We start from the raw sequence: 27,177 nt of genomic DNA, 5'->3' as shown, positions 1-27,177 counted from the left end.
TTTTTTTGCGCCCCCTTCTATATCTCCAACCAATATTTTGACATAAAAAAAAAATTCTAACATTACGGTAAAATGAGCCAAAAATCGAAAACGGAAAGGGTACGTACGTCCTTGGTGTTGTCACAACATGCTAGCACAGTGAGGCGTTTGGTTAGAGTGTATGTGTGTTCAAGAAACTTTGAAGATCAAAATAATGAAGAGGCAAAAGCCATCCGGGGCGCAATTTAAGAAGAAAAGAAAGGAAGAAGAAGAGAAACGTGCCAAGGTAAATCCTTAAATCCTGTTCTAGCCTAGAATGAATTCCAGATAAGAAAACGTTCACGAATGCGTGAATTGCCCCCGGGACTTTAGTGGAGTTAAGAAGAAAAGATGTACCTTATCATTGAAAGTTTTCCTACTCCCTGTCACATAGTTCTTTAAGGATTTTACAGAGGCGGGTATATAAAAAATGATATGTCCATTTATTCTACATTATACAAAAAAAGACATGATTAAAATAGGGGCGCACATATAAAGCCAATAGCCAGTGCAACAACACTACACATATCATACTCGTTGCATAGCACACCCATTAAGGAAGCCAAACACGGCAACTTGTCAACAAGTGAGGAATACTGGTAAAAATCCAAGTGTTGTATTGCCAACTTTAGCGGATGGATTGTAGCCTATGTAATTTTGCTAGTTAGCTAACGCTAGCTAGCCAGTGACTTGTGACGTTCCTTGTTATTGCCATTCAGTCGAAACATCAGTTCAAGTTCAGCTGTAGCCTACCGCAATTTGCGTCATTTTGCGTCATAAAAATTTGAGTAATCAAATTTGGACAGCTTTAGGTTTGGTGGAGCGAGCTAGCCAGTTTAATTAGACATGATTCAACTAATCAAGAGCTATGCATCTTGGAATAAAAAAATGTCAGGCTGTCCAAATACACCAAAATGCTTAATAACTACATAATAGCTAAATTTAACAAATTATGATAATACATACTTTTGTTATATAATTTTAGATTCACTTTTAGAAGACTAAGAAAACATTATTTGCAGGCGATTGGGAAGATGACGTGGAGGTGTGTGTGTGTGTCCATCAACAGTTGAACAGGGGGCGTGGCCGGAGCGTAGTCCAGCACAGGCGTGACATTTTCTCAGTGATTTGTTCTTGAATTAATGTTTGTTCATCGTCGCGATCGTTGTTGTGTTTATGTGAAAGAAATGCAGTCTTACAGGGCAAAATAGCGTTTGAAAGTTGCAATTCCGTTTTCGTTTCCGTTTTCGCCAGGAGTGAAGCTCGCCTAGAGCGCCAAATGTGCTAGGGCCGCCCCTGCAGTCAGGCCTCTTATTTCAGAAACATTGAACCGTAACAGTTAGGTTACCAATAAAAGGTAAGCCTACTACTTCTTTGCTTTCAGCCAGCTGCCTGTTGACATTTTCAGACAACAGTGAAGCCCGCTTCTTTTGCACAACACAACTTTTAAAAGTAAACTTTCCATTCAGAAGCTTTTTATCATCCATTTCGCCGTATCGCGCTCACCATTCACTCAAACCGTAACGTTGGCCTACTACACAGTTTGCGAGGCCAAAAAGAATGTTTATCTAAAAAAAAAAAAATTAATAAAAAAAAATTCGCGTTAATCTCGCGATAAAAAAATAACGGCGTTAAAATGGGTTTGCGTTAACGCCGTTAATAACGCGTTAGACTGACAGCACTAATAATAATATGATTAAATTAATAATATGATTCCTTTCAATCTTTCATTGATGCTCTAAGAGACCTGTAATATGAAATATTTGTAGAATTGAAAAAAAAAAAAAAAACAACAACCTAACAAAAACCCATTCAACCCTCAGTAGAAAGCATATTACCATTAAAGAGACAGTAGGAATAATTTGCCACTTTTTGAAGCATGTTTTTATAAGCAACTAGTACTGGTATCATTTACAAAATAATTGTCATGGAATATAATCATGTGAAGGACAGATAAACACACCTGTTCTTCCAATTAGCCACCTTGGCTATGCACTATGCAGTTCTGTGGGCCTGCGAAAAAGTAAAAGGTAACCAACTCGACAACTACATCACTAAAAGACATGAGTTGGTATGCTAGAATGCCTTTTACCAGTGCCAACTGTGCTGTTGTTGGTGTTTGTAAGGTTTTTTCATGTCTTTTCCGTAGTAAGATTGCTAGTTTTAGACCAAAACTCTATACGGCTGCTTTAAGCAGTATGATGACTGCGTAGTTGGTCATCTAATGGGTTTTCCAGAAATTTCACAGTACTGAAATGGCAACACTCGATATGACTTTGGCACTTAGTGATGAGTTCACATCTGGGGACAAGTTGCTGAATTTTCATTGGAACATGGTGGATTCATTTACAAATTGAGCATCATGGCTGTGTCCTGAGTCAACGCAGCCACTTAAATCCAGCCTCCTAAGATACTGGAATGGTTTAGACATTTTAATTAAAAGCTTTAGACTTTTTTAACTGTTTCTTTTCGTAAGTTAAATTCCCCAATTGTTGTCCCCAGATGTCTACGTTAATGTACATCTGGCCCTGCCAGACTAGTACTGACTGTGACCATCAAATCTTAACCAGAAGGTGGAGCTAGAGGGATTGAGGAGCTTCTGCCAAAGTTGTTTATTTTGGACAGCCCTCTTCCACTGTATCAATATTCATAAAAACATTGCACACTATTCCAAGAACTCCTGTACTCTCTCATGGTAGAGGTATCACAAGAATAAGAAATCATACTTGCCTTTCTCAAATGCAGAGGGGTCAATACCCTGTGTAACTCAGCTGAATCACTCACTAGATACTGCCCATTAAATGTTCACAACACACACCAAATTTTGACACAGTCACTACACACCAAAAAATGTCTACTATTCTGTATCTACTATAATTGTTATTATTTTAAATACACAACTACAAAAAACAACACAGTATTCACTGTTTGCACGTAAACAAAATGCATGAATGTATTGGATATATTCCAAGTTCTACCAGAGAAATGTTAACACGTACCCAGTGGAAGTCTGTTGAGATAAAATTTGAATGTTTGCAAACTGTGTGTCCATTAAACCTATGGAACACCATTACATAATTACTGTCCTATGGCATTCACAAAAAAGTCTTGTAATGTTTTGAAAAGTCTTTCTCGTAAAGTCATTCTTGTAATGTTTTGAAAAGTCTGTCTTGTAAAGTCATTCTTGTAATGTTTTGAAAGCTGTATCGCTTCCATCTGAATAGTAGTGGGGAGATAAGCCTACACACATACAGCAGAGTCCAACATTGGGTACCATTCATTTTTCTAAGGTCATGATCAACACCCTAATGTTCACATAGACAGTTTTGGTGGGTTTTTTTCTATCAAGAACTACAGATCACTCAAAGGGGAACTACATACTTACTGTGCTATTTTGTAGCTTGCCTTCTGAACTCACTTGCACAGGAACCATGAATTGACCTAATTACTGCAATAGCTACATATGCATACTGACCAAAAAAGGCTACAATTGGCATAAATGTCTAGTGAAATATAACCATTATTAATATAGGAGGGCCGTTATTTACAAATGAAGTTGGCGTAATGCCCTACATTTACCTTACTTTGCTTCGTTGTGTGCTTTATCTTGCAGTGGCAAAGACAACACAGGCAAAATATCATGTATCCCAAAAAGGTCCTCACATCTAAAAAGTTGTGTCAATGTGAGGTGTCCTATTAATGTATAGTGTTTTAAATGAGTAACCAATACTGAATGTCTTGGATAGATCTCAATAACAGTACTAATATTCTGCTGTATAAAACCATGAACTTCTTAAATCCTACATTTTTATTTCTGACAAGCTGATTGAACTATGTATCTAACTGAATGCGGAGGGGAAAATACCAACAAACATGTCACTGGAATCCAAATAAAACAAAGGCAATGAAATTAAGTTAGGAAAATAAAAAAGTGACAAAGAGACAAGGTCATCACCACCCCCAATACAGTATGAAACATGTTATCTTCACTGTCCATTTCTGTATCATTATTTTGTTTTCAGGGGATGAAAAAAACTTTTACAGGAAAATCTTCTTTCTCAAGATCTCATCTGTATTCTGAGGTTTCTGGGTATTACATCTTAAAAAAAAGATTGCATGGTCTTCATAATGGGTTTTTGTGGCATTTGGGGCAATGTTCGATTGTGGGTGATGCAGACAGGCAATCTGGGATCAGAGAGGTGAGCTGGCTGCTACTGATCTGCTGGTAAATCTCTGTCTGTTTCTGCCTTGGAAGGTTGGCTTGGAGACGGTGTGTGAGGTGGGCGGGAGACAGGGGCAACACCATGAGCCATGGGCAAAGTTCCAGCAACAATGCCCTCCATAGCAGCACCCGTGCCCATTAAGCCTCCTGCAGTCACCCCAACCAGATTGGAGGCGAACCTGATCAATAGAAAAGACAGTGTCATGCACATCAAAAGAAGTATGGATAATTACTGGATTAAAATTGTAAAAATCATACACTTCCTTACACTTAAATCATAAGACTTCCTAGCATCTCTGCAATCATACACTTACGAACATCTTAAAGGTATGGACCCGATTCTAATCCCATACACTGTTTGTCAAAATCAGTGAATGGCTCTTCACAGTCCTCTAGCTGTCCGTTCAGTGTTTGCGCTAAAAAAACAAAAAACTCTGGTCTCCGTACACAGTCCTGGCTCTGTAAATGGGAAATAACATAGTGGCTCGGACCGAGCCATACACAATCCCATCCAATCAACACAGTACTTTAGGAGGGGTGTAATTGAGGTTGTTGAGCTCAAATATTAACAACCTTTTGCAAAACCGAATCACAGACTCTCCCTTTAAATTTTATCTTAATATGAACTCCTCTTTTAAGTTATTGATGCCCTAGTCTTTGTCATAGCAAATTTGGCCTTCTTTCACCATATATCCAATGTCAATGAGGGAGCAGTAGGCATGTAAGGTTATGCCTCCTGTATCAAACTATCCTGACATAGAGAAACATGAGACACACCTCTTAGACAGAACACAATATTACTTTCCTCCAATATTTATTTTGCTCAAGTTGCACATTTTAATACATTTACACCACCCAGATACATCAACTGAATTGAGCATGTTCTGTCTGCAGTTTGCCTCTGAACTACACAGCCAGTACAGGGTGGAAGTACTGGCTGCGGGGAAACATGGTGGACTGGAATATCTTAGTAGTTCTGGCATTAGTATTAGATAGCATTAGAGGAGACTACCTTACTCAAACGACTAGTGAAGCTTTTTTGGGGGGGCCGAGATGAAAAGGAAAGCAGTCAGGCAAAACAGCAAATACAAACAGATTTGGTCTAACTTCCAGTTTGGTGTCTGCCATTGCATTTGCTGATGCTCAAAAACCATAGAGTTCATCTTGGCTTCTCAAAATCTCAAACATTTTCACATAAATCCTTTGTAGTCTTGTGCACACTATGATAATTAAAAACTTTCTACCTCACAGGACAATTCACTACATGTGCGTAGATATGTATACAGTATGTATGTAACTATGATGGCTCAAACCGACGTCACAGATGCCATAATTGGTTCTACGGGCTGCCACTGTAGACTCCAGTGGTGGAGATAAAAATACAATAATCTACATCTAAAACAATAACTACAGCCAATGTATGTGTTCAGGGGGTGTGTTCAGTATTTCTTCCAAAATAAGATAATTCTCACTTTGAACCAGAGGTACATAAGTAGATGTAGTTGTTTTCACCTATATGCACCAGCTCCATTAAGTTCAGGGTGTACTGTACTGGGGTCCATGCTAGGCCACTGGGGTGTAGTCTTTAGATATTCCTTATTCACACAATTCTTCAGACTATCAGGAATGCGTCCTATGAGAAAGACAGAATTATGTGCATCAGTCCGACATAAATATTTACTTTTGATGCTTTCTTCTGATAGGCTGTTATATATTGAGTGTTTCTGATATCACACTATTCATAGATATCCGAGACGAGACACAGTACCTGTTATGGCGCGTCGCACCTCTTTAGCTGCCTCCTCCCTGGCCTCAACTGAGGCCTGCTCACTGTACCAGGATGTGTGGGGTGTACAGATAAGATTTGGGGCATCTTTCAGGGGGCCTTGGGAGAAACTACACAGAAAAATCATTCCTTAAAAAACAGATCATTTAAAATAATGATATGCATATGTAGTCCATTCCTCACCAATCATGCTATGTAGAAGTACACAAAAAGAAAAAAAATATATAAAATAGTGAATCAAGCAAAAAATGTTAATTCAGGTGCATCACACGTTTTACACAATAAAGTGACCATCAAAAAGAGGATAGACTGCTCCGTTGATTAGACACTGAAAGCAATAACATGGAGCAAGATGGTTGGGCTGCAAGTACAAGTACTAGCTAGAAAATCATATTTTATAGTCAAGATGACAAGTAATAATAAACTAATAATGCTAAGTTAATGCTAGCTTGTTGTGTAAAAATGTAAATGCTTCGAGACCTACAATAAAGACATGTAGTTGAAAGGTGTTCCTCTATGCTCTATTTTGTTGACAACTGAGAGGGTCTGGATATGTAAAAAAAACACATGAAAAGGGCTGAGTACAGTGTAGTATTTACCATGACTTCAGAGTTGCATCATCAAAAGTATCAATTCGTTTTTTTGACCATACAAATGGTTCAAAACTAAGATGCTCTCCCACAAATAAAAAAAAACTGGGGATGTCCTATGTGAGCCTCAGCTAAAAGACTGATTTCACTGATTTCTCTACATGTTAACATTTAGTTCACTGTGGTGTAAGTTCATATTATTAGTTGCCTAGCTCTCTCACATCAACCAACGGTTAACTCACTCTCCCAGGTCAAAACTATTGGACTCCGTTATTTTTGGAGATCAAACAGCAAGACAAACCTGCCTCAACACGCCATTACAAGGATATTCAGAAATTCAGAAAAACCACAAAGTGCTCCAAAGGATAAGGGTATGTATGTGTACTAGCTTTAGTAATGTGCTCCATGGTGATAAGATGGTAGAAAAACAAATTAAAATCATATTCAAATAATACACCTCACAGGTGATTAATATAAACAGTTTATGACTAAAATAAGGTCAAAAAATTAATACTGAGCACATGAAATACGGAATTTATCAAACTTTACCCATTTTCATATATTTTGTGGTTGGATACCTCTGAAGGATATACTAATTCTAATACACAAAAGCCTCCCAGATCAAGCAGAGTTGCATACTCTCTTGCAGTTGCCCAGAATAACAGCTCATGCAGTCCCTTAACTTGATAAAATTGAAAATGCAAACCTAAAGGGCTCAGTCTCATGTACATCAAGCGCAGCCCCCCGTATTCGGCCCTCCTTCAGAGCCTGTGCCAGTGCCTTCTCATCCACTAGCCCACCCCTGGCAATGTTCACCAGGAATGCCCCCTGCCGCATCTGGTGAAGCAAGAGAAAATACTTTATATGGTATATAAATATATATACTATATATTTCAGTCATGACATTGCATTACACGCTTACACAGCTGAGGAGGGATGTTTGTCTAAAAGCGTACTGGATTTCATGAAACCATACTTTCTTGGAACTTCTCTTGCCCTTACATTGCTTACCTCTATATACAGCAGAGATGCCTTTAATTTATACTCAATTGGATCACATGGACAGATCCTGCCTCCACTGTGTACTAAATATGTTAAATAGGATGCATGGTATCAGGTGCTGTATTCCTTCTTTCAACGCTAAATTTGACAAATACAAGGTCATTTGACACTGATAGTTCCTGAACACATTTGTTATCAGGTCTTGCATACAAAAAAATCTGATAATTTTTTTCGTCATGAATTCATATTAAAAATCCATTATTCCTCATCTGTCAAAAGCTTGTATTACTTTTTCAATATCAAGGTGATCGCTACATGAAATTCTGGAAAAAATATTTTAACACATTAAGATAGAAAACATTGTGACACAGTTTACACACAGTATATACAAGAAGCGCTGAGCAGAAGGGGTACGAATGTTCAGAAAAACTTATTTAAAAAATAATGTGAACTGATAAAAACGGTGAATATGCTTGTGTGCATTATACATGCATTAGTCATTTTTTAAATTGTAAATTCTGAAACTTTGGAGGTGGTCAACCGCTAGCAACATGAGTCGATACCCAAATCCTGTCAAAACACAAGCAACCCCCAACACATCCTCAGCTACACACGACTGATGTTGCATGTGGGTTACCCAGCAACGGTGTCTCTTAGCATCTCTTAGCAGCGGTGTCTCTTAGCATTGAAAGACTAGAAAGACTTGAAAAGTGTTAAGAAGGCTCTGGGAAACCCATTCCAGATGTTTAACTGACTGGATATCTTTCACATTTAAAAAGTATGGAGAGATGCTTGACCTGCCTGTAATTTACTATTTCAGAGATTACACAGATACATTTTACCTACAATTTACCTCCCACGGCTAACATATTGACACAAACATTAACATTAACTTTTTTAACATGTAACTATTTTAGTGTTGCTGGTTACATGTCACATGTCATAATCTGCCACACCAGATCTGACAGAGAACCATGTCTGAGTCAAATGGTGCTATATCTGATATTATTTCTGTAGGGCACCACTGATAAGCTCTTTGAACACATCTCATAATGAGAATGAACAGGCCAAACTATTTCAGTGGTTTAATCATGAATATTTCATTGCAGTTACCTGTTTGATGGTGAAATCATTGATGAGATGATGATTGTGTTCATTTAGACTGCAGTGTAAAGATACACAGTCTGAGTGAATGAGGAGGTCCTGCAAGGTTGTCATTCGCTGAAGACCCAGGGAACGTTCCACTCCGTCAGGCAGATAGGGGTCGTAAAATATCACATTGAACCCAAAAGCCTTTGCACGCAAAGCCACTGCCTGACCGATCCGTCCTGTAAAGCATAGATTAGATAGATTAGAGAAATGCATAAGACTATACCCTAATAAATCTTTTACACTAGCAAAATCAAAATGATTTAAAAAAAAAAAAAAAACCCAGCTACTAGCAAAAGCCCTTCTTACCTAGACCAATGATTCCCAGAGTTTCTCCACGTATCCGCGCAGCCCCTCCTGCAACCTCCCGGATCTGCTCTACACTTGAGGCCCGTGTGCCCTCTCGCAGCGCTTGGTGCATCCAGGTGACTCTCCGGTATAAATTCAGGATGAGACAGAGGGCTGTGTCGGCCGTCTCCTCCACCGATGAAGATGGCACATTGCACACCGCAATACCTGCACAGAGAGATGGTGAAAGACCATTTAGATGATGAATGAGCCGTACTATTTCAGGATGCCAAACAACAGGTACTTAAATAAAATAAAATAGTTTATAAAGTTTAAAAATAAAGAAGTTTAGATGGCCTACTGACTGGCTGCCTGTGCTGGTTTACTGTACCACATTCAGGGGAACTTCAGAACATTAAAGCCAGATTGAAAGACACAGGTTTGTTCACCACAGGGGAAAGCATTGTTTGCAGCTAAGTGCATATAAAGGCCACCGACAGCTTGACTGTAGCCTATATAAAGCTCTCTATGATAATTTCTTCAGAAAAGATTGCTGTCAGAGTACAGGCTCAGAACAGCAAGGGCACAGAAACCGCAAAAAAAGGACATGTTGCTAAAGGCAGTGGCTGCTTCTGCATAATGTGCAACAGTTAATTTATTTCCAAGCAGAGAATACTCAGAATACTGTTATGATTGTAGGAACCATAATTGAAATGACTGTTATTTTAACGACACATGCATAAAGATGTTCCATGTATTTTCTGCAACGGCTTTTGAAGGTTTAAAGCAAACCTTTATAAAAAGCTATACAAGAAATCATTTCACTGTATAACTGTCAGGCCACTGTGTAATACATGTGTAATGGGCAATTTAGAATGGACAAAGATATCAGTTCTGGTCAATTCGATACACAGAGGATTTGCTGCTGACCTACTCTTTGTTGAAGGCAATGATTACAGACAGGTCAACCTAACTGCACAATAATCAGACAAAATGCTGTCATTCTATGGAATAGACAAAAACATACAACAAAAAGGCAACCTGTATAAAAGCATTGCACCTGGACATTCAAGCAAAGTGTTATACGGACACCACTGTACTAGCCCTCAGGGGACTGAAATACATTGATGCATACTCTAATAAAAGACTCCAAGGGGTTATTTTTGTTATGATATTCTTTGCATCTATTTAAACAGGATGAAGTTAATATTGAAAGTGTTATTGGGATATAGATAGATAGATATAGATATACATACATACATATATATATATATATATATATATATATATACCGGTACATATACATATTCTTTTCTTATGTAAAATAGTATTTATTGTTACACTAGGTCTCTATTGCTCATAGCTTGATTGTTCTCTCCTTTGTATGTCGCTTTGGATAAAAGCGTCTGCTAAATGACTAAATGTAAATGTAAATATAATGTAACGGTCTGGTATTTAGCAGACACTTTTATCCAAAGCAACTTACATACTCATTCATGAATACATATTAATACATACCTAGCTCTGCAGCAGCTTTGATGTCCACATTATCGAAGCCACTGCCAATTCTTACGATGATTCGCAAGCTCTTGAACTTGTCGAGGTCATCGCGAGAGAGTGTTATGGTATGGTACATGAGAGCTCCCACTGCCTCATTTAATACCTCAGGGGATAAAAAGACATTTTTTCTGTGACATGAAGTGTGTGACCGTATGATAGGATGCAGAGAAAGTGTGTTTGGGATAACATATGAGACATTGTAGATGAGATACTGCGAAAACTAATCACTCTACTATAGAAACAATGGGTGATATTTGGGATCATCTCTGAGCTGACCAAAAGCAATACTGCCCTCCTCAATTTCACTAAATAATTGAAGATGAGATTGAGATTTCACAGATTCTTATGAAAGAGTTGTAATGAAAAACATGCTAACTATCGTTTCAACTGGAAAGGTAGAATTGATTACACCTGATATTGCTAGTATTAATTATTTGAAAAAGATAATATATACAGGACACTAGCTCTCAACATGTAACTTTGTAACACACTGTAATAGTGGTTGATGACTTCAGTGATGAAACCCAGTCAACTAATAGCATCCCAATAGCAGCACACCTTCTCGTGTATCTCCGTGGTTGATTGGGCATCACAGAATGCAACAGTTGCCACATCCTTCAGAACGGGCATTTCCACAGTACAGTCACGGCCATCTAGGAGTGCCACCAAGGGCCGTGGGTGCATGGGCCCATTCAGGATAGGGGGACGAATTCCTGAAAAAGAGATTTATCAGGCTGGTAATTTAGGACTGTTTGCATTATGAAATAATACAATTAGATTGCTTCACTTAAGTATTTGTAATAAATGCATTCAAAGGCACTACAATTAGGTCAATATCCAAGGGCACAAGGACATTTAAATCACAATAAAACAGCTTACAGACTTCAACACAACATTTTTAGGAAGGGTTGGAAGGGAAGACGTATGTACGACGTACGAAGTATGTATATAGACTTGACTTAGCACATTTAGCACAAGCTAACATTCAACATCTTCTGCAACAGCTCTCATGTTATGTTTAAAATGAATGTTCAAGTTGCAGGTTGGTCTCAAGAATTTAGAGATTTTTTGTGTGGTTATAGTTGCTTTAACCAAACTCCATTGCTGAGGACAGAATGTAGATGGGCTGGTGTAAACCAATTCTCATCCCATGGTAATTATTTTAACATCCTCATGTACTAATCTTATTCTGTGGTAGATATTTTAGTCAGACCCATTTTAACTGAAACCCTATTAATGCCAGAAATCAACAGAACCATTGTAGTTCACACTGTTTAGAGATTGCCTAATAAACACTGACCAAAAGGGATTCGTAATATGTTGATATTATCACCCATCAAGTATTTTAACATATATTCTCTTAATGTGTTAAATTCTGTATATTTACACTGCAGGAGAAGCAAGCGCAATGTAAAATGAAGATATAAAATCCTAAGATACAACATGGAGAGCATATGAGGCTGGCAACACTCACGCCATATGGTTGTGGATGCCTGCTTGAGTGTTGGAGGCCTACTAAAAGCACCATAATGGCCATGCAAAAATGCCCCTCCTTCAGTTCTCAGTCATTCCTCCCCCTCTGCCTCTGAGAGTCTCAGCCAGCACGTAGGGAGGGGCTGAGTGGGTGATACTGCTGCAGTACCCCACCCTGCCCCCCACACAGGGCGGAATGCGCATGCGTGCACACACACAAAAACAATGCAGGAAGAGCCTACAGGAACACTAGCTCACAGACAAGAGGAATGAAAATATAAGCATGCAATAATGGAAACCTTTCGGCTGCCTCCCCATTATATCACTCCCCACTCCATTAGAAAAACAGCAGAATTACTCAACCCCCCAACCTTGCATGCTGCAGCCGACCAGCCTGTCTTCCTTTCTCCCACTCCACTTACACTTGCCGTCAAAGCGCTGTAGCTTGGCGTCCTCCCAGCTAAGGGCTCTCCTCCTCCTTTGAAACGCAGCGGGCCAATCAGAGACAAGGGTCACTTTGTCTTACCCAATCAGCATTACTCTTGTTTGTAGAGAGAATTTTATTGGCCAGTTTGCCCAAGTGTTTGTCCTTAATGTCTTTAAAGAAGCAGTATACACCATGATGGTTTGATGTGTGTTCAGTTCTTGAATAAAAACTGAACCGTCTGAATATTTCCTGTCTTGCCGGCAAAGAGCACACAAAATGAAGGTCACAGATATCACATGGTGTATGTAAAAAAAAGGTAAGGTAATCTAAAAGTGTTCATTTGTAATGTTCACACCATGGTTTATATGTGGTCTTCTCATCATTTGGCAACACATATCCTGGCTATTTTCAAAAAGACTACTTTCCTATAAAAACGACTACATGCATTATAGAGCTATTTCATCTTAGTTATCTTACAAGAAAACAGGAAACAGCAATACAAGAGGATTTTGAAAATCTATAGGCCTCCTTCTCCAATTTTTCAGTTAAATATAAATATCATATAAACAGAAATGCCATTATGAACAATTATGCACCTCAAGGCCTATGTGTTTCTTACATATTCATTTGTCTCAATGCACTCTTTTTTTTGTAATTGTTGGCCCGAAGACAATTATACTTGTAACCTCCCTACACAAAGGGCTATGCCAATTATGCATAGTTTCAGCCAATGAAGAAAACCTATTTCAAATGTGACCTGACAATTAAGTGACACATCCCGCTTACAACCAAAGGCGTTGGGTTGTGTGTCCCCCTCTGAAAAAAATAACGGACTTTTTTTTTAACAGCTTCCTAAAGTGGGGGAGGGTACTTTGGACTTTTCTCTCATTCCCCCACCCTGGCTCTGTCCCTGCAATTAGTCTTGAAAACAAATGAACCATAGAGGTTGTTTCTTTCAAGCGTGCTATTATGTTAAAATAATCAAACTGAGAAATAAAGGCGACCAAACAATTTTTCTTTTCTTTTTTTAAGAGATTTTATTATTAAATCCAACATCATGTATTTCTTTGTGAACAATGATTGTGGTGTTTGGACTCATCAAAAGAAGGTTTTTTGTTTGTTTATTTAAAGCAAATGTTCTCATTTTACATCCAAGTAAAAACAATCATATGCATAAAATCCGGAGTCTCTGCATAAAAGGTTATTGATTATGTACATATTTCCGACCCCCCTGAAAAATTTGATCAAATGTTTCATGTGTGTCTGTGTTTATCCACAAGAGCACAGCTTTAATGTTACATGGACCTCACAATCCTTGGCAAGTTTCATGCAAATTAGTCTAAAATCTAGTCCAGTGCCATGATTTTTTACCCCAAGTACATTGCACTGGGTGACATGTATCTCCTGTTCTCACATGTTCACTGTCAACACATCGCACATGGGCTGTACTCTCTTGGCACATGAAGAAGGGGAAACTCAAACTGCCCGCAACATACCGATCCTTTGTTCTTGCTAAACACGTGTTTAGCAAAAGCATGCATATACGTGCATGCACAACACAAAACTGCAGTGACCACACAAGCGTAGAAGAGCACACGCTCTCCGTCCTTAGCACATACACGCACATATAAACACACATACAGTACATCCTGGTTCCACAGCTAAAACCCATCAAGAGGTTTTTATTTTATAATATATTAATAATATAAAATTACAACAAGGCCTGGACTCTCTGTGAGGGCATTTTATGATAGCATCTCATCTTCTACATGTTATAGTCTAAAGCCACTACATGTTATAGTCTAAAGCCAAAGATGTGTCTGAGGCATGAGGGCCCTAGTTACTGAAAAAGTATAAGAAAAATAAATCAAGTGTCAGGAAAAACTGAGGGTTATGAGTTGCTTAATCACTGAAGGTACGTGGAAAAAAAACTCCAAGACTGGACAATTCAATATCGTTGTCAATGGTTTGTTGTAATGTTTGAAAACCAGCAGTGTGAATATCGTCATCTTCCTCCCGTCCACCAGCATCCTCCAACTGAGACAAACCTGCACCAATGTTTTGCAGCTTGGTCATGATAAATGCAACAGCACAGCACTTAGTGGGCCTGCACCAAAGCCACCTTGAACCAAAGCCACTAAACCAGAGCTTCCTGCAGCCAAAGGCACACTTAATGGCCGCTGGTGTACACATATTACCCTTAGTACTGTTCAGTCTGCAGGTTTGGTACCTGTTAAAACATAGGCCTGGATAGGGTATCCACTGTTGGCAAGAAATAAATTCAGCCAAACATCCTTCCACACAGAGTTGTCATTGGGGCTGCCTGGCCACTTCCTGAAAAGGTCCACGATGACCCTCCTGTGGTCCACCTCAACCTGGACGGTAATTTGCAGCAATCCTGTGAGCGCCTTCCACAACATGATATCCTTGCTGCACCTCTTGTGTGTCGATGTACTTCTTTGAATGGCACAAAATGATATTCATCACAGCCTCAACTCATCAGGATACAGATTAGAGTTGTCCCGATGCATTGGATTGCAACACTATTTTCACAATACTGTATCAGTAAGATGTTAAATTCCTCGGGCTATTGGTTGGGGACTTCCCGCAGCACCCAAACCTCTCACTGTCACATGCAAGAACTCATGCCCAACAACCTAGCCTATGTACTGTATTATAAGAACAGGGGGCACTACAATCATCATACTGATACTTAATACTTAACAACAGCAACAACAATGATGCCTTTGTGAGCATTACACTGGGGTTGTCAAGTGGACACCTTTGTCATTGTTTCATGGAATTAGGCCCACGATACCTCCAGAAGGCTCAACAGTGTTGTCTGGCATCCCTGACCCACCCCTCTCCATACTCATAATAGGTTAGGACACATGTCAATACCATCAAAGGTGTCTTAATATGTCCTGTTGAAAGCTTAATAGCATTTTTTTTCCATACATTTCAAGTCATTAATTACTTTCAGAAGTACCATTGTGATACTTTTGTGACATGACGTATACTGATGTATTGTATTATGATATGTATGTGTTGCATCATGGGGAAGGTGGCAATAGCCTGCCCTAGTACAGGCACCTTTCTCGACCCAAATCTGGCAACCTCCACGAAGCCTCACCGTGTATCACAGAGCTTCCAAAATCAGAATATGAGCTGAGGGCAAAATTGCAGCGAGTGGCCCTGAAAATATTTGGAGCCACCAGATCATGTAGTTGTTGAATGGCTGCCAGAGGTAATATTATAGCCTATTCTTTACATGAAAACAGTATCTTCACATGAAGTCTGCATTGTTATCATCATTATTAGTAATAGATGCTGACGCAACTTTGCTTCACTTTTAATTTCAAGAATGAGCCACAGCTCATGTTGAGTTTTCAATGTTTTCACTTTGTATATATACAACCCCCACACATACACACACACCATTTTTACCTCTCCCATTCATTGTGATATCTCTTACATATTATTTTCCTCAAATTCAATGTATTTACCTCTCACATAGAAATATTAAATATAAAGTTATATAAAAATGAGCAAATGATGAATGTGGGAAGCGAAATTAGCAAATGGACATATTTATTTCTATAAGAGAGGTACACGTTGAATGATGGCCTATTGGTACTACATACACATTGAACACAGATATGGTAAGCACACTTGACTCTTTAACTAACTTTCTCAAGTCAGTCTTCGTACTGTCAGTCTGCCCCTGCCAAAGCTTGGAAACTGATATGTTATATGAAAATCTTACCAAAATGAGCTAACTCAAGCGTTACCTTACCTTAAAGTCAGTTTGTTGGATCCAAACTGTCAAAACTGAAGTAATTTAAGATGAACGTACCATCACTTAACTGCACGACTTCACACACATTTTTTGAGGCAAGTTATCAGATGGCATTAATCACCAGAAATAGCCTAAACAAAGTCACCTGTATGTGTGTCTGCATGCATTATTACAGCTGCTATGAATGGTGTAGCCATTTTTATTAATATAAATAGTATTATATACTATTACAAAGTCTCAGCTCTCAGGAACTTCAAAAAGACATCCAGCAATTCAGCTCAACCTGAAAAACAGAAAAAGGGTCATGCCAATGACGAGGGCTAATCACTTCAGAGAATTTTACATGTTTATTTTTCATTTTTGAGAGAATCATCTCCCACGTTTTTTTGTTTCAAGGCAATGACAACCACTCTCTTACTGAAGCCACCACTCTCTTGAACATGCACTTTCTTAGTTTGTTGGCGGAGTTATGATGAGCGTCATGTATCAACCCTCTTAGATAAGACTTCAGAGAAAATGTACGCCGACACAGAGAATGCAGTTAAGTGTCCTTAACTTAAGTGGGAGAGCACATTATACTTAAAAGTGGGCTTACAAAAAAAAAATAATAATAATAAAAAAAAAAAAATATGTAAATAAAATAATAATTGCAGGGTGACATCCCTCGGACAGAATTTTGGACTGATGCATGACATTCCGAAAAGAAAAGAAAGAAATACAACCACCTATTTATATTCATCATCATCATGTTAATCCAGTCCCATTTCTCAATTTGCCAGTTGACAATACACTGAAAATAGCTCAAACCCCTGCATATTAGGTGCTGGTGCACACACAGACGGTTTTGCTGCCCTCTAATCACAAAATTAAATTAATTAAATAATAAACAAATAAATAATACATCTTCCATGATCTGTTTGTTGTAAAATAATTTCCATTAACTTTATTGTACACAAACTGAGTTTGGAATTTCAAACCATCTTATAACACATAGTTATAATAATAATAATAATAATAATAATAATATCTAGAAGAGAGTAATGACCTGTTTCAGTCTCCAAGCTAACATCTTTACACAGAACTTGTTTTAGACAAATGGTTGCTGTACAATACAATTACAATGTGCCCTCAGAATACAGTGGTTGCTGACACTTTTTTTTGTTGTTGTTAGACTTTTTAACACAGTGCATTCATTATTAATATCTACATATCTCTATTTTTCAGAGAATTAGTTATATAGAGTAGAAATATTAAGAAAAACAGTTGAAAAGAAACAGTAAAAGGACAACAGCTACACAATTAATTTCCTAATAGTATTTTAAGAGCAAGACAGAGCCAGAGAGACAGAAAGAGAGACTGGAATTTTAAGGCTTATGCTGGGTCACTCATTTCACCAGAAAATAGAAAGGATTGCAGAGGAAACTGCAATACCACACTGCCCTTTTGAATTGAACTGAACAAACACCGAAATTCATCACCGTCATCCAAGAAACTCTACTGCACTACTGAAAAACTTGAAGAAAGATTTAAAAAGAAAGAAAGCAAGACGTCAAAGACTTGTTTTCCACATATTCTATCCAAGTCAGCTTGAGGGTGAATTAAGAAGACATCCAAAACATTAAGGGAATATCGGGTGTGTCCAGGATTATGAATTTTCACGACCCAAAGAATGTCTCAGCAATTGGTTTTGGAATGTACTATGATGGAGAGTCAGCATCCATGGCTACCTGTATTACCTGGTTTTATTGACAGTAGTCAAGAGATCATTGTCATTGAGTGTTTGTGTTCCTGAGAGCCCTGTCCCTGTGAGGTCACAGGGGTTTGAAGAAAGTGTTGAATGCTGGCAATGGAGGGTGGGGAGTTGGAGATGTTTCAATTTCATTTTTTTTTTTTTTTTTTTTTTTAATTCTCCTCAATTAAGGAGATGTCCAGTTCTGTGCAATCCCTTTCAAAAACACTTTGTGGTCCTCCTTCGTGATCAGGTTCAACGTCTTCCCCCTCTTCCTCCTCCTCTTCATCGCTTTCACTAAGTGGCCCAATACTTGTCCTTCCAAGGCCTTCAGATGGAGAATACAACCCTCTGAAGTCTCCCAGAAAAGGCTCCAGACCCATGCAAACGTCCCCTCCGCAGGCCAGCCTTCCACGCTCCAGACAACTGAGGTGATCAGCGCCTCGAGTCTGGTGGAGAATATAAAATCAAATAGAAGAGTAAGAATTTGATGTTGACCACATACTACATCCATAGTCATGGAATTTAGAACAGCCAGTACACAGGATGATAGTGATGAAAATTCCAACTTCCAAATTCCAAGTGTGCATTTAACATGAGCTATATGATTGGAAAGATTTTTTTTTTTTCATTTTAAAGTTTATGGATCCTAAGTACTTTTATACTGAAAGAAAATTGATCACAGAGGGTATAAACAGTCAAGACATCACCAACTTAGAGGTAGACCATAATAAAGTTATTCCTATCGGATCTATTTGTGGAGTTTACGCACAGAATTAAACTACACACCTGTCAGTCTATAAGAAAAGAGTATGTGGTCACCAGGGTATAAGGTGTTCTTAAGCAACAGAAGCCAATCTATCTACCAGTCTACCATCATGAACATAATTTACCAACATCAATGGCAAATGACAAAATGGCTATACAAGCAACATTATTATGACAAGAAATAGATATCCTTTCTGTTAGCACTTTTTAAATTACTTTCCACTTGTAAAGAGTTCTGGAGCTTGACACACTTTCTTTTTGATAATATATATATAAAAGACTCATTGAAGTGGCCACTGTGAATATCTGAAACCATTTTGAAATTGCTGTTTTGACTTCCATAATTGTATGGAGAGACCACATTTACACAACTGATAACATTGTGGGAAAGTGGCATGAAGCCAAAATAAAAATAAAATAAAAACTGCTTGCCAAAAGTAAAAGATACAGCATTTCGTAAATGGGACTGCCTCTAATCAAGTGAGCTGTTGTTTTCCCCAGTTTCATGTAAAGTCAGTTATTTTACTCTCTCCAGTTATGGCCGTTTTCACTTGGCAGTTCATTCAATTTGTGGTCATTTCTGTGTTCTCAATCTGCTTAAGGGGAATCCAAAGGGAATTTGGTGAATAATAAACAAACTAACAAACCACTTGAATTAAATCAACATTGACCACTTTCTTTTGTCATGTCGCCCCTGCTGCAATTTCAGCTCATTCCAGTTACTTGGGGAGTCAAGACAAGATGAAGTTGGAACATTGAACACAAGTTTTGCATTAATTAATCGGAGAAATTAAATCGGGAAATCCCTGAAATGACCTGCCAAGACCAGGGAAATATGGTGGAGATGAGCCGTAATAACGATTTGGCCACAACTATTTGCAAATTTTTACCTGAGTCATCTTAGCAAAGTCCAGCACCGGCCTTGCACAAGGTCGGTCAGGGTCCCTCCTGCGCTTCAGACCAGGTTTTAGCAGAAGCAAGTCACAGGGCTGGGAGTGACAGCGTGGTAGCTGAGGTGGAATGGCCCGGCGCAGCGAGGCTGGGGTGCTACACGCAGACGAGGGGGAGGCAGGCACGGCTACTGGAGGGGCTGTGGGTTGGAGAGGAACTGGAGGTGGCGGAAGGATTTGGGCCGCAGCCTCTCGTATGAGTACAGGGGACAAGGAGAAGCGCCTCTGCGGAGGAGGGGGAGGATGGAGCGGAGATGGAGAGGAGGAACAGGAGGACGGAAAGAAGCAACAACAGGCACTGCCTCCCGCAGAATCACTGGGCTCAAAGGGGAAATTCCATGGTAGCGGGGAGTCGGGGGAAAGTGCAAGGCTAAAAAACGTGGGGCTGGAAGAGGAGTGTAGAGACGAGTTCAGAGAAGAGCTGGGGGCACGAAGCGGACACGGTCCCCCCGCTCCCCCTCCACTGTGGCACCGACGGTTCACAGGTGTCCAGACCTTCGAGGCACTGGGCCGCCAGGTGTAGCGGCAGCGTGACAGGTCCTCTGGCACAGACAGTGAGCGACAGTGGCGTTTGGGGGGCGGCGGGGGGGGAGGGGGTGCACCGGGAAAAGACAGGTCCGTCACTGAAGTGCTTGGAAGCAGGGGTCGGTGCAGATCTTCCCCCTCAGGTTGGTGCTCGTCGGAAGGACCCTGGGGCACAGGGCCTGGGGGAAAGCTCGAACTCAGCACACCCTGCAGGCTGGGCTTGGAAGGAGGGCAGAGCTGCCAATAGCTACTCTCTGGAGATGAGAAGAAAAAACAAGAAGAAAATATCAATTGTGAAAATGTTCAGTCCTGGAAAAAAACCAATATGACACTGGTATACTGATACTGACTAGATATTTAACAACAACAACAACAACAACAACAGAAAATAGCCTTTCACATCTATCTGACTATGGGTATTGTGCTGCTTTTGTGAATCACAATGGGGTTCTGGGTTACTTTTAATATTTACAAATTATTTTACATTCCTTTATCCAAGTCTTTAATAGCTAGTGGACAAATTCATCAGGCTCCAAACAGCATGTGCAAGTCATGGATGGCCATTTCATACTGGCCAGCATATAAACACCTAAATGTGGACCCCTTGATGGCCATTTCATACTGGCCAGCATATAAACACCTAAATGTGGACCCCTTGATGGCCATTTCATACTGACCAGCATATAAACACCTAAATGTGGACACCTCCAATTTGCCAAAAGCTTAACACATGCAGCAATCTGAATAAGGTTCCTAACATGCGCCATTTTTGGGTATTCAGGTTCTGGCATCTAGATTATCAGTTGCAATGGTTGCCTCAAATTAGAGCCCTCATACTAAGGAAACCAGTGTTGAATCTTTGTTAACACTAACCAGGCATCAAGCCATCTGTAGGCCAGCAATGTTTTTCGGTGCGGGCTTCTGGATGGGACTGTAAAATAAATAAGACATGATTAAGGCACCACTTTAGCTACTAGAAGAGTACAAAAAAATTTAAAATCAGAAACAGAAACAGAACGGAAATACTCAGCATATTCATCCACCCAAAGGAGGAAGATGACTCTTACCAGATTGCCAATCCTTTGGCTGGTGTTGCGGTCCAGACTGTTTGCGCAACGCTTGGGTTCTGCACGGGATCATGACATGGTGAGGTGGAAGATGGGAGATAATGGGGAGGGGTTGGTGGGAGGGGCAGTTGTCCCTTGACACCGTTGTCGGTCTGAAAAGGATGAATAACTGTAATTCCAACCTTTTCACACCTGGGAGAGGAGTCACGATGTCATGATGACAGTCACCTCACCTAAAAGAGCAAAAAAACATGTACCCATTAACGGACTTCCATCAGTGATGACACTTGGATTTATTCTACACACTTATTCTACACACTAAGACTACATATGCACTAAACAGAATTAATTTGAAATTACATAATAGTATTTTTTTTAATTATTGCCAACAAGATAATAGCTCTGGTTTAGGTAATGATTCAACAAGGTGCTATGTTTGAAACCAGTAAGAAAAAAAGAAAAGAAAGAAACACGACCACAGCTCTCCAGTTCAAATGGATTAAGTGGTGGAACTCTGGAAAAGAAATGAGCAGAAGTAGAAATATGTTCTGGCCCCATCCCTATGGTATTTGGTGAGGCTGATTAATTGACTCTCTCTTAGGCCTGGCGTGCAAACTTAGACCTCACAAGGAAAGTTTTCACAACAAAGTTATGACCATTCCTGATAGATTTTTCATCGCCACTAGAGACACCAAACATGGTGAACCTTCTGGAAATTATTACTTCAAAATGAACTTGAAATGAAGGGGAAGGGGCCACTACTAATGGAAAATAATTTTGTCAGGCACCTTTGTGCATTTATCTGTTGTGTAAATGTGCATCTCCGTCATCACAATTGTGACCACTATTTATTTCCACTCTTCCCACTGGGGAAAAAACCCTAGGTGGTGCGATAGCACTGGTTGGCACAACTGACTATTAAAATGTCAACTATCTGCATTGGAAAAAGTTGCTAATGCATCTTGGTGCTCATTTACTGAATGTGCATTTAAGACCAGGTCTGATTAAATTAGTGAAGATTTGCCTTCTTTCATCTTGCTCTGACGTCATATTTTACTCACAGAAAAATAACAAATGCCTGGATCCTGCCAAATCAACGTGATTTCAACATGGATTTGGTTCTACGCAATTCTGCACATCTGATATGCAATCCTTTAATTATCATTGTATTGTGCTCCTGAAAAAGAAAGCATCAAGTACCAATGTCTATCCTAATCACTGTTGTGGAAAATAATGGCATGCCTATTTTCTCCACTAAAATGGTTCAATTACTGAACGCTGAATGTTTAGCAAAATACCATTATTATCTTACCATTCAACTTCACACATACTAAGCTCTGACAATTTACAATGTTGAATACAAAAAAAAAAAAAGTACATGTGATTAGGATTCAAGTTACATCCACATTCCCCAAAAATGACCTGTAGGCCTAGTAGAGGGGAGAAGGTATATACCCCATTTAGCTCCCTTCATATTTGTCCAAGAGATGCAAAATTGAATTTGAGACTGCAAAGGGTTAGTGGGCAAGAATCCTACCGCTGGGTTGATACCAAACAATTGAGACCACAGTATATAATTATATGGTTGAGACAGTATAGGTAGCTAGCTTGCAAAGCTCAAAGTATTTTTAAAGATAGAACGTAACACTTGCTTGATTGACATTCCAATGGTTATTAGTGTCTCTATGGACGGTAATAACAATACCAGGAGATGTATCTGTTATAGTCTACTACTTCATCCGCTGCCAAGCACGTTAGCTGTCAATAACAACCAGGGGCCTTATGTACAAAGCCTTGTGAAGAATCCATACTTAAACACAGCATATGCACGAACCTGGAAAGCTGAAAATTCAGATGTATGAAATTGTGCGCATACAAGAATGCCCACACCTCTTCTCTGTACAGCCCGATCAACAAGAAACTAAGTGCACATGTATGAGCACTACCCCCTCCCTCAACTACACTCATTTTAATATGATAATAAATATAAATAGGCCTAGGCTACACCCATGTTCAGATTGAGACAAACTGGCAAAAGCAAGCGGCAAATCACCCAAAAAGGAATGAATGCAAGGTGTGCTCTTAACCAATGTAAAGGGACATTTTTTTTGTGCGTCATCTGGCATTAATAACCAAAGAAAACAGTATGAGTAGCTGAGTATAGCAGTGGCTATCAATGCAGTAGGGTCAAAGAACCGCACAAAATAATCCTCGGTCAATCTGGGAATTGGCAAGGGGGTTTAGCAGTCACGTCTTGTAACCAAAGTGTCTTGATGGGGAGTTGAACAATATCAAAATAACTGCACAATAAATTAAAAAAATCCAACATCAAATTAACTGCGTCCTAAGAATCATGCACCCTGTCACTTTTGGATTTATCATCAGTCGATCCAGGCAACCTTGCCACTACATTAGTCAGTCGCATTTCTGCATCACAGATAATTTGCACGTCGGTGGAATGAGAATGCAAACAAAGTCAAATTCTACCTCTGACAATGCCTTTATGCATGTGCAGTCAATCGCTCTGATTACACTGTGGAAAATGGCTCTCGTTGCAACTTGCACTTTAATGTTAGCCTGGTCAACCAGATCATATCCTTTATACACCTGGCTTACATACAAGATGATCCCTCCCCATCCGGACCAGTCTGCCTGTTCCCTCTGGAATACCCCAGTTGTCAAGAAGTACCGTGTGGCAAGTACTTGTAACGGACAAATGCGTGACTCTTTGGGCAGTGCACTTTAAAGCCGGACCCAATTCAGGACAGACTTCCAAGAGGATAGGTTCTTGGAAAACTGAAAGAGTTGATAAGCCAGTCATCATAGAGCAATTTTATCGTTTTATATTGGCGATGTCTCTACATACATATTCCCTTTTAATTCGATATACTCCATTAAGGATAAACCTGCCATTATTATCATTAGACTCTCATTAGCCTAGTACTGCATACAATTTGTGCATACTTATATATCCATTTATTTAATTGCATACACCTTGATGTATTATTATTTCCATTAAGGCCTGTGTGTCAGTACTGTGTAAACACATTTGAAGAGTAATACTTTTCACATGTAGGCCTAAAGATTCGTAAAAAAAAAAATCGTAATGTTAGTTGCACTGCATAGCCTCTAAGTGTCGCCACATGACTAAAACCATTAGAAATATGCGTACACTAGACAGGAGGGTGGCGTGGAGGAATGCACATTCATATTTATTTCATTCTTGATACATCTGACCATAAGCGTGAAAGATGGCGTTTGGACATGATGCTCCAGGTCACTTTGGACTACTGGCTAATTGACGTTAAATATCTACCCAGTTAGGTAGCTATGATGATGCATCCCTAATGGGATGAGTTAGCTTATCTACTTATCCTGTACATTCTGTAGTGGACTTCCGACTGACTATAACTTAATTTCATCGAGTTACGTTAGCCGACCTGGTACATACTAGGCTACTGCCAACACAGCCTTTCCAGTGAACGTACTAAGGTGATAACAGCTAGCCTGCTATAATTAGATGACGAATCCCATGCCACACCCCCACATAGCAAGATGCAAAGATGTTTAGCATGTCTCCATATCTCACTGGCTAGCTATGCCTACGAAAGATACATTTTAGCATTGCTGAATGATGCTGCACGCACATTCTGTTCTCGAAGAGAATATTCTGCAGTGCATCTCATGATTATGCAGGAGTCGAAATAGCATTGCGCTCACAAGTATTTACATACAGCTTGTTATCATGGACGGCCAATATAACCCATTGACAGCTAACCTTAGCTTGGTATTTTGCGACGCTTAATAGTGCGAGCCACCGCTGAGTAGCCCAACACATCGACAAATACACATAATCACATATAACGTTAATTTTCTCGATTCAATTAATGTTCCGTACAAAGGCACACGCGACCCCATAGTTGAACTGCTTGTCTCATCGTGGCAGAGTGCACACTGAGATTAAACCTCCAAGTCCAGTAGCCAGACGTTGCTGGGTAACATGGCTGGCTAACGTTACCTCGCTAGCTAGCAATACCTAGGTTAATTAGCTAGGATAGCAAAATAACGTTACAATGCACGTCAACGCAGTTAATTATCCAAACTGTGGTTATGATGAGCGTCACGTCGAATAAATATCGTCACCACGGTTTTAGCGATAATATTTCGTTAATGTAGCTTTCCTTCATGTTAAGAACATTACACTAATCATACCTATATGGTCACCCTAGCTGAAAAATCAACCTAACGCTAGCATCGCTAGCTTACTTACAGCTTGCAAACAAGACATGACATCAAGCACGCCACCCTAAACCCTTTCTTGTGAGAACTTCTGTAACGTTAACCCATTTTTCATAGTAGCACCACTACATAATTAGCTAGCTAATTATGGTTGGCTTGGTTGCTGGCTAGCGAATTCTTGATGGCTAGCTAACAGTCCAATCGTCCTGACAATAGCACAACATGGTAACTGTTAGCTAGCTTTAACACTTGCTTACAATAATGTGAAAATGCCAGTAACGTTACGTATTTACTGAAATAGGATGTATATAAATATGATTGCAGTAGCCGACAAATGTGGTCGTGCATGTATATAAATTCACTTACCTTGTTAACTGAAAAACACCGGGATGCAGAGGCCTTGAACCATCTTGCATAGTGTAACGTTAACGTTACTTGCTAGGGATAAACCAATTTGTAGGTGTAGAGGATGAAGAGCTAGCTAACAAGCTAACCTTGTAGTGAAGTCGTTTGTATTTATCGCACTGACCTCCAATAGCATTGCTAACTCATGAAATGGATGGTCCATTCATCGAAATTTGCCAAAATAGGAAGCCATATCAATCCCATGATCAGCAGGGCATTCCAATGATGAATAATTTCTTCGTTTACAATATTCAAAACAGCCGTTTTTGAAATTACACCGCCCCTCAATTATAAATAAAAACAACTAGCTCGTTAGCTAACTTACGCCCGTGAGTGATTGAAATTCTTAAATAATATTCACAGTTCCTGAAAACGCAAAGGTCCTATGACGCGGCGAAAATCATATAGGATGACCATACACGTTGATCATAAAATAAATCAAAGACTATCGTTACAGATGTAAATTAAGATTTCAAAACGCATCTCTATCAATTTAATGTCTTAGGATGTTGATGGTGTCATGTCAGATCGGACTAAACCAATTCAGGGGAGTAGGGTTTTCTGTGGCCTATAATAACAATATGTGGGAACCGTAGTGCTCTGGTAGTGCTTTACAAAGTAGAGGTCATGCGCGAACCGGCCCCGTGGAACGTTCGACTAGTCCCAGGGAACTCGTAAACCATCAAGGCCTCGTTTTCCCAGAGCCTTCTAAGTAAAACCTAAATTAGTAAGGTCTTACTTTATTTCATGTTACGTTATATTTTCGGTTCTGATTGTTTGTCTGTCTGTTTGTTTGTCTGTCAACAGATTACGCAAAAACGGCCCGGACGATTTTCATGTAAAATTGGTGGAGTGCAGCATGAGGCAATGAAGAGCAGTGAACTAAATGACATAAGGTGATGAAACACAACAGTATGGAGTCAGAATAGTTTAAAATTTCACAAATAAATGTATTTTTATGATTCCCAAATAAAATTCACACTTCACAAATAAATGTCAAGCGATTCACAAATGTAAATGTTGTTACAATTTATTTACAGACTAACAAACGTGCATTTACCAGGCCAGTTACTCTCTTTTGCTTCCTCGTTTCTTCGTAGCCTCTGTCATGAGGTCCATACAGACAATACTTGCTAGCTTCTTCTTAAAGATAGCAGATGGGTGTAGTTAGTTGTTGTTG

The 27,177-nt window shown here is 39.4% G+C and overlaps 2 protein-coding genes across 7 annotated transcripts; both read right to left on the bottom strand.

Moving 5' to 3' along the window:
- Positions 1–1,884: 1,884 nt before the first annotated feature.
- LOC105907421 (C-terminal-binding protein 1) lies at positions 1,885–12,590 on the bottom strand. 5 transcript variants are annotated; one of them, XR_004164114.1, is made up of 10 exons: positions 12,460–12,561; positions 11,174–11,328; positions 10,574–10,718; positions 9,077–9,283; positions 8,732–8,946; positions 7,323–7,453; positions 6,009–6,136; positions 5,753–5,873; positions 4,555–4,699; positions 4,337–4,419 (listed from the first exon to the last, which is right to left on the bottom strand). XR_004164114.1 is itself a non-coding variant. In XM_012835739.3 (9 exons), the coding sequence occupies exons 1-9, from the start codon at positions 12,464–12,466 to the stop codon at positions 4,230–4,232; spliced, it is 1,299 nt and encodes a 432-aa protein (XP_012691193.1). In that variant the 5' UTR covers positions 12,467–12,590; the 3' UTR covers positions 1,885–4,229. The 5 variants fall into 5 exon arrangements, 4 of the variants coding, with proteins under 4 accessions (XP_012691193.1, XP_031427540.1, XP_042564372.1 ...); XM_012835739.3 differs by lacking the exon at positions 4,555–4,699 and having other exon boundaries at positions 1,885–4,419; positions 12,460–12,590; XM_031571680.2 differs by lacking the exon at positions 4,555–4,699 and having other exon boundaries at positions 1,885–4,419; positions 12,511–12,571.
- Positions 12,591–16,642: 4,052 nt separating this feature from the next.
- Positions 16,643–26,578, bottom strand: fam53c (family with sequence similarity 53 member C). 2 transcript variants are annotated; one of them, XM_012835808.2, is made up of 5 exons: positions 25,959–26,578; positions 21,354–21,586; positions 21,160–21,217; positions 19,702–20,540; positions 16,643–18,492 (listed from the first exon to the last, which is right to left on the bottom strand). In XM_012835808.2, exons 3-5 carry the CDS (start codon positions 21,164–21,166, stop codon positions 18,217–18,219), a joined length of 1,122 nt encoding a protein of 373 aa, XP_012691262.1. In that variant the 5' UTR covers positions 21,167–21,217; positions 21,354–21,586; positions 25,959–26,578; the 3' UTR covers positions 16,643–18,216. The 2 variants fall into 2 exon arrangements, with proteins under 2 accessions (XP_012691262.1, XP_012691261.1); XM_012835807.2 differs by having other exon boundaries at positions 21,354–21,505.
- Positions 26,579–27,177: the final 599 nt, after the last annotated feature.

The sequence above is a fragment of the Clupea harengus genome, chromosome 8, assembly GCF_900700415.2.
Source record: "Clupea harengus chromosome 8, Ch_v2.0.2, whole genome shotgun sequence".
NCBI lineage: Eukaryota > Metazoa > Chordata > Actinopteri > Clupeiformes > Clupeidae > Clupea > Clupea harengus.
This window is presented reverse-complemented; position numbering and strand designations above follow the sequence as displayed.

Excerpts from the sequence above, each read along its gene's own strand:
- LOC105907421 (XM_012835739.3), bottom strand. Across the intron at positions 8,947-9,076 it reads TCTGGGAATCATTGGTCTAG|GACGGATCGGTCAGGCAGTG; the intron begins GTAAGAAGGGCT and ends TATGCTTTACAG. Across the intron at positions 4,420-5,752 it reads AATGGAGCTGGTGCATATAG|GTTCGCCTCCAATCTGGTTG; the intron begins GTGAAAACAACT and ends TCTATTGATCAG.
- fam53c (XM_012835808.2), bottom strand. Across the intron at positions 18,493-19,701 it reads ACTTTGCTAAGATGACTCAG|ACTCGAGGCGCTGATCACCT; the intron begins GTAAAAATTTGC and ends ATTCTCCACCAG.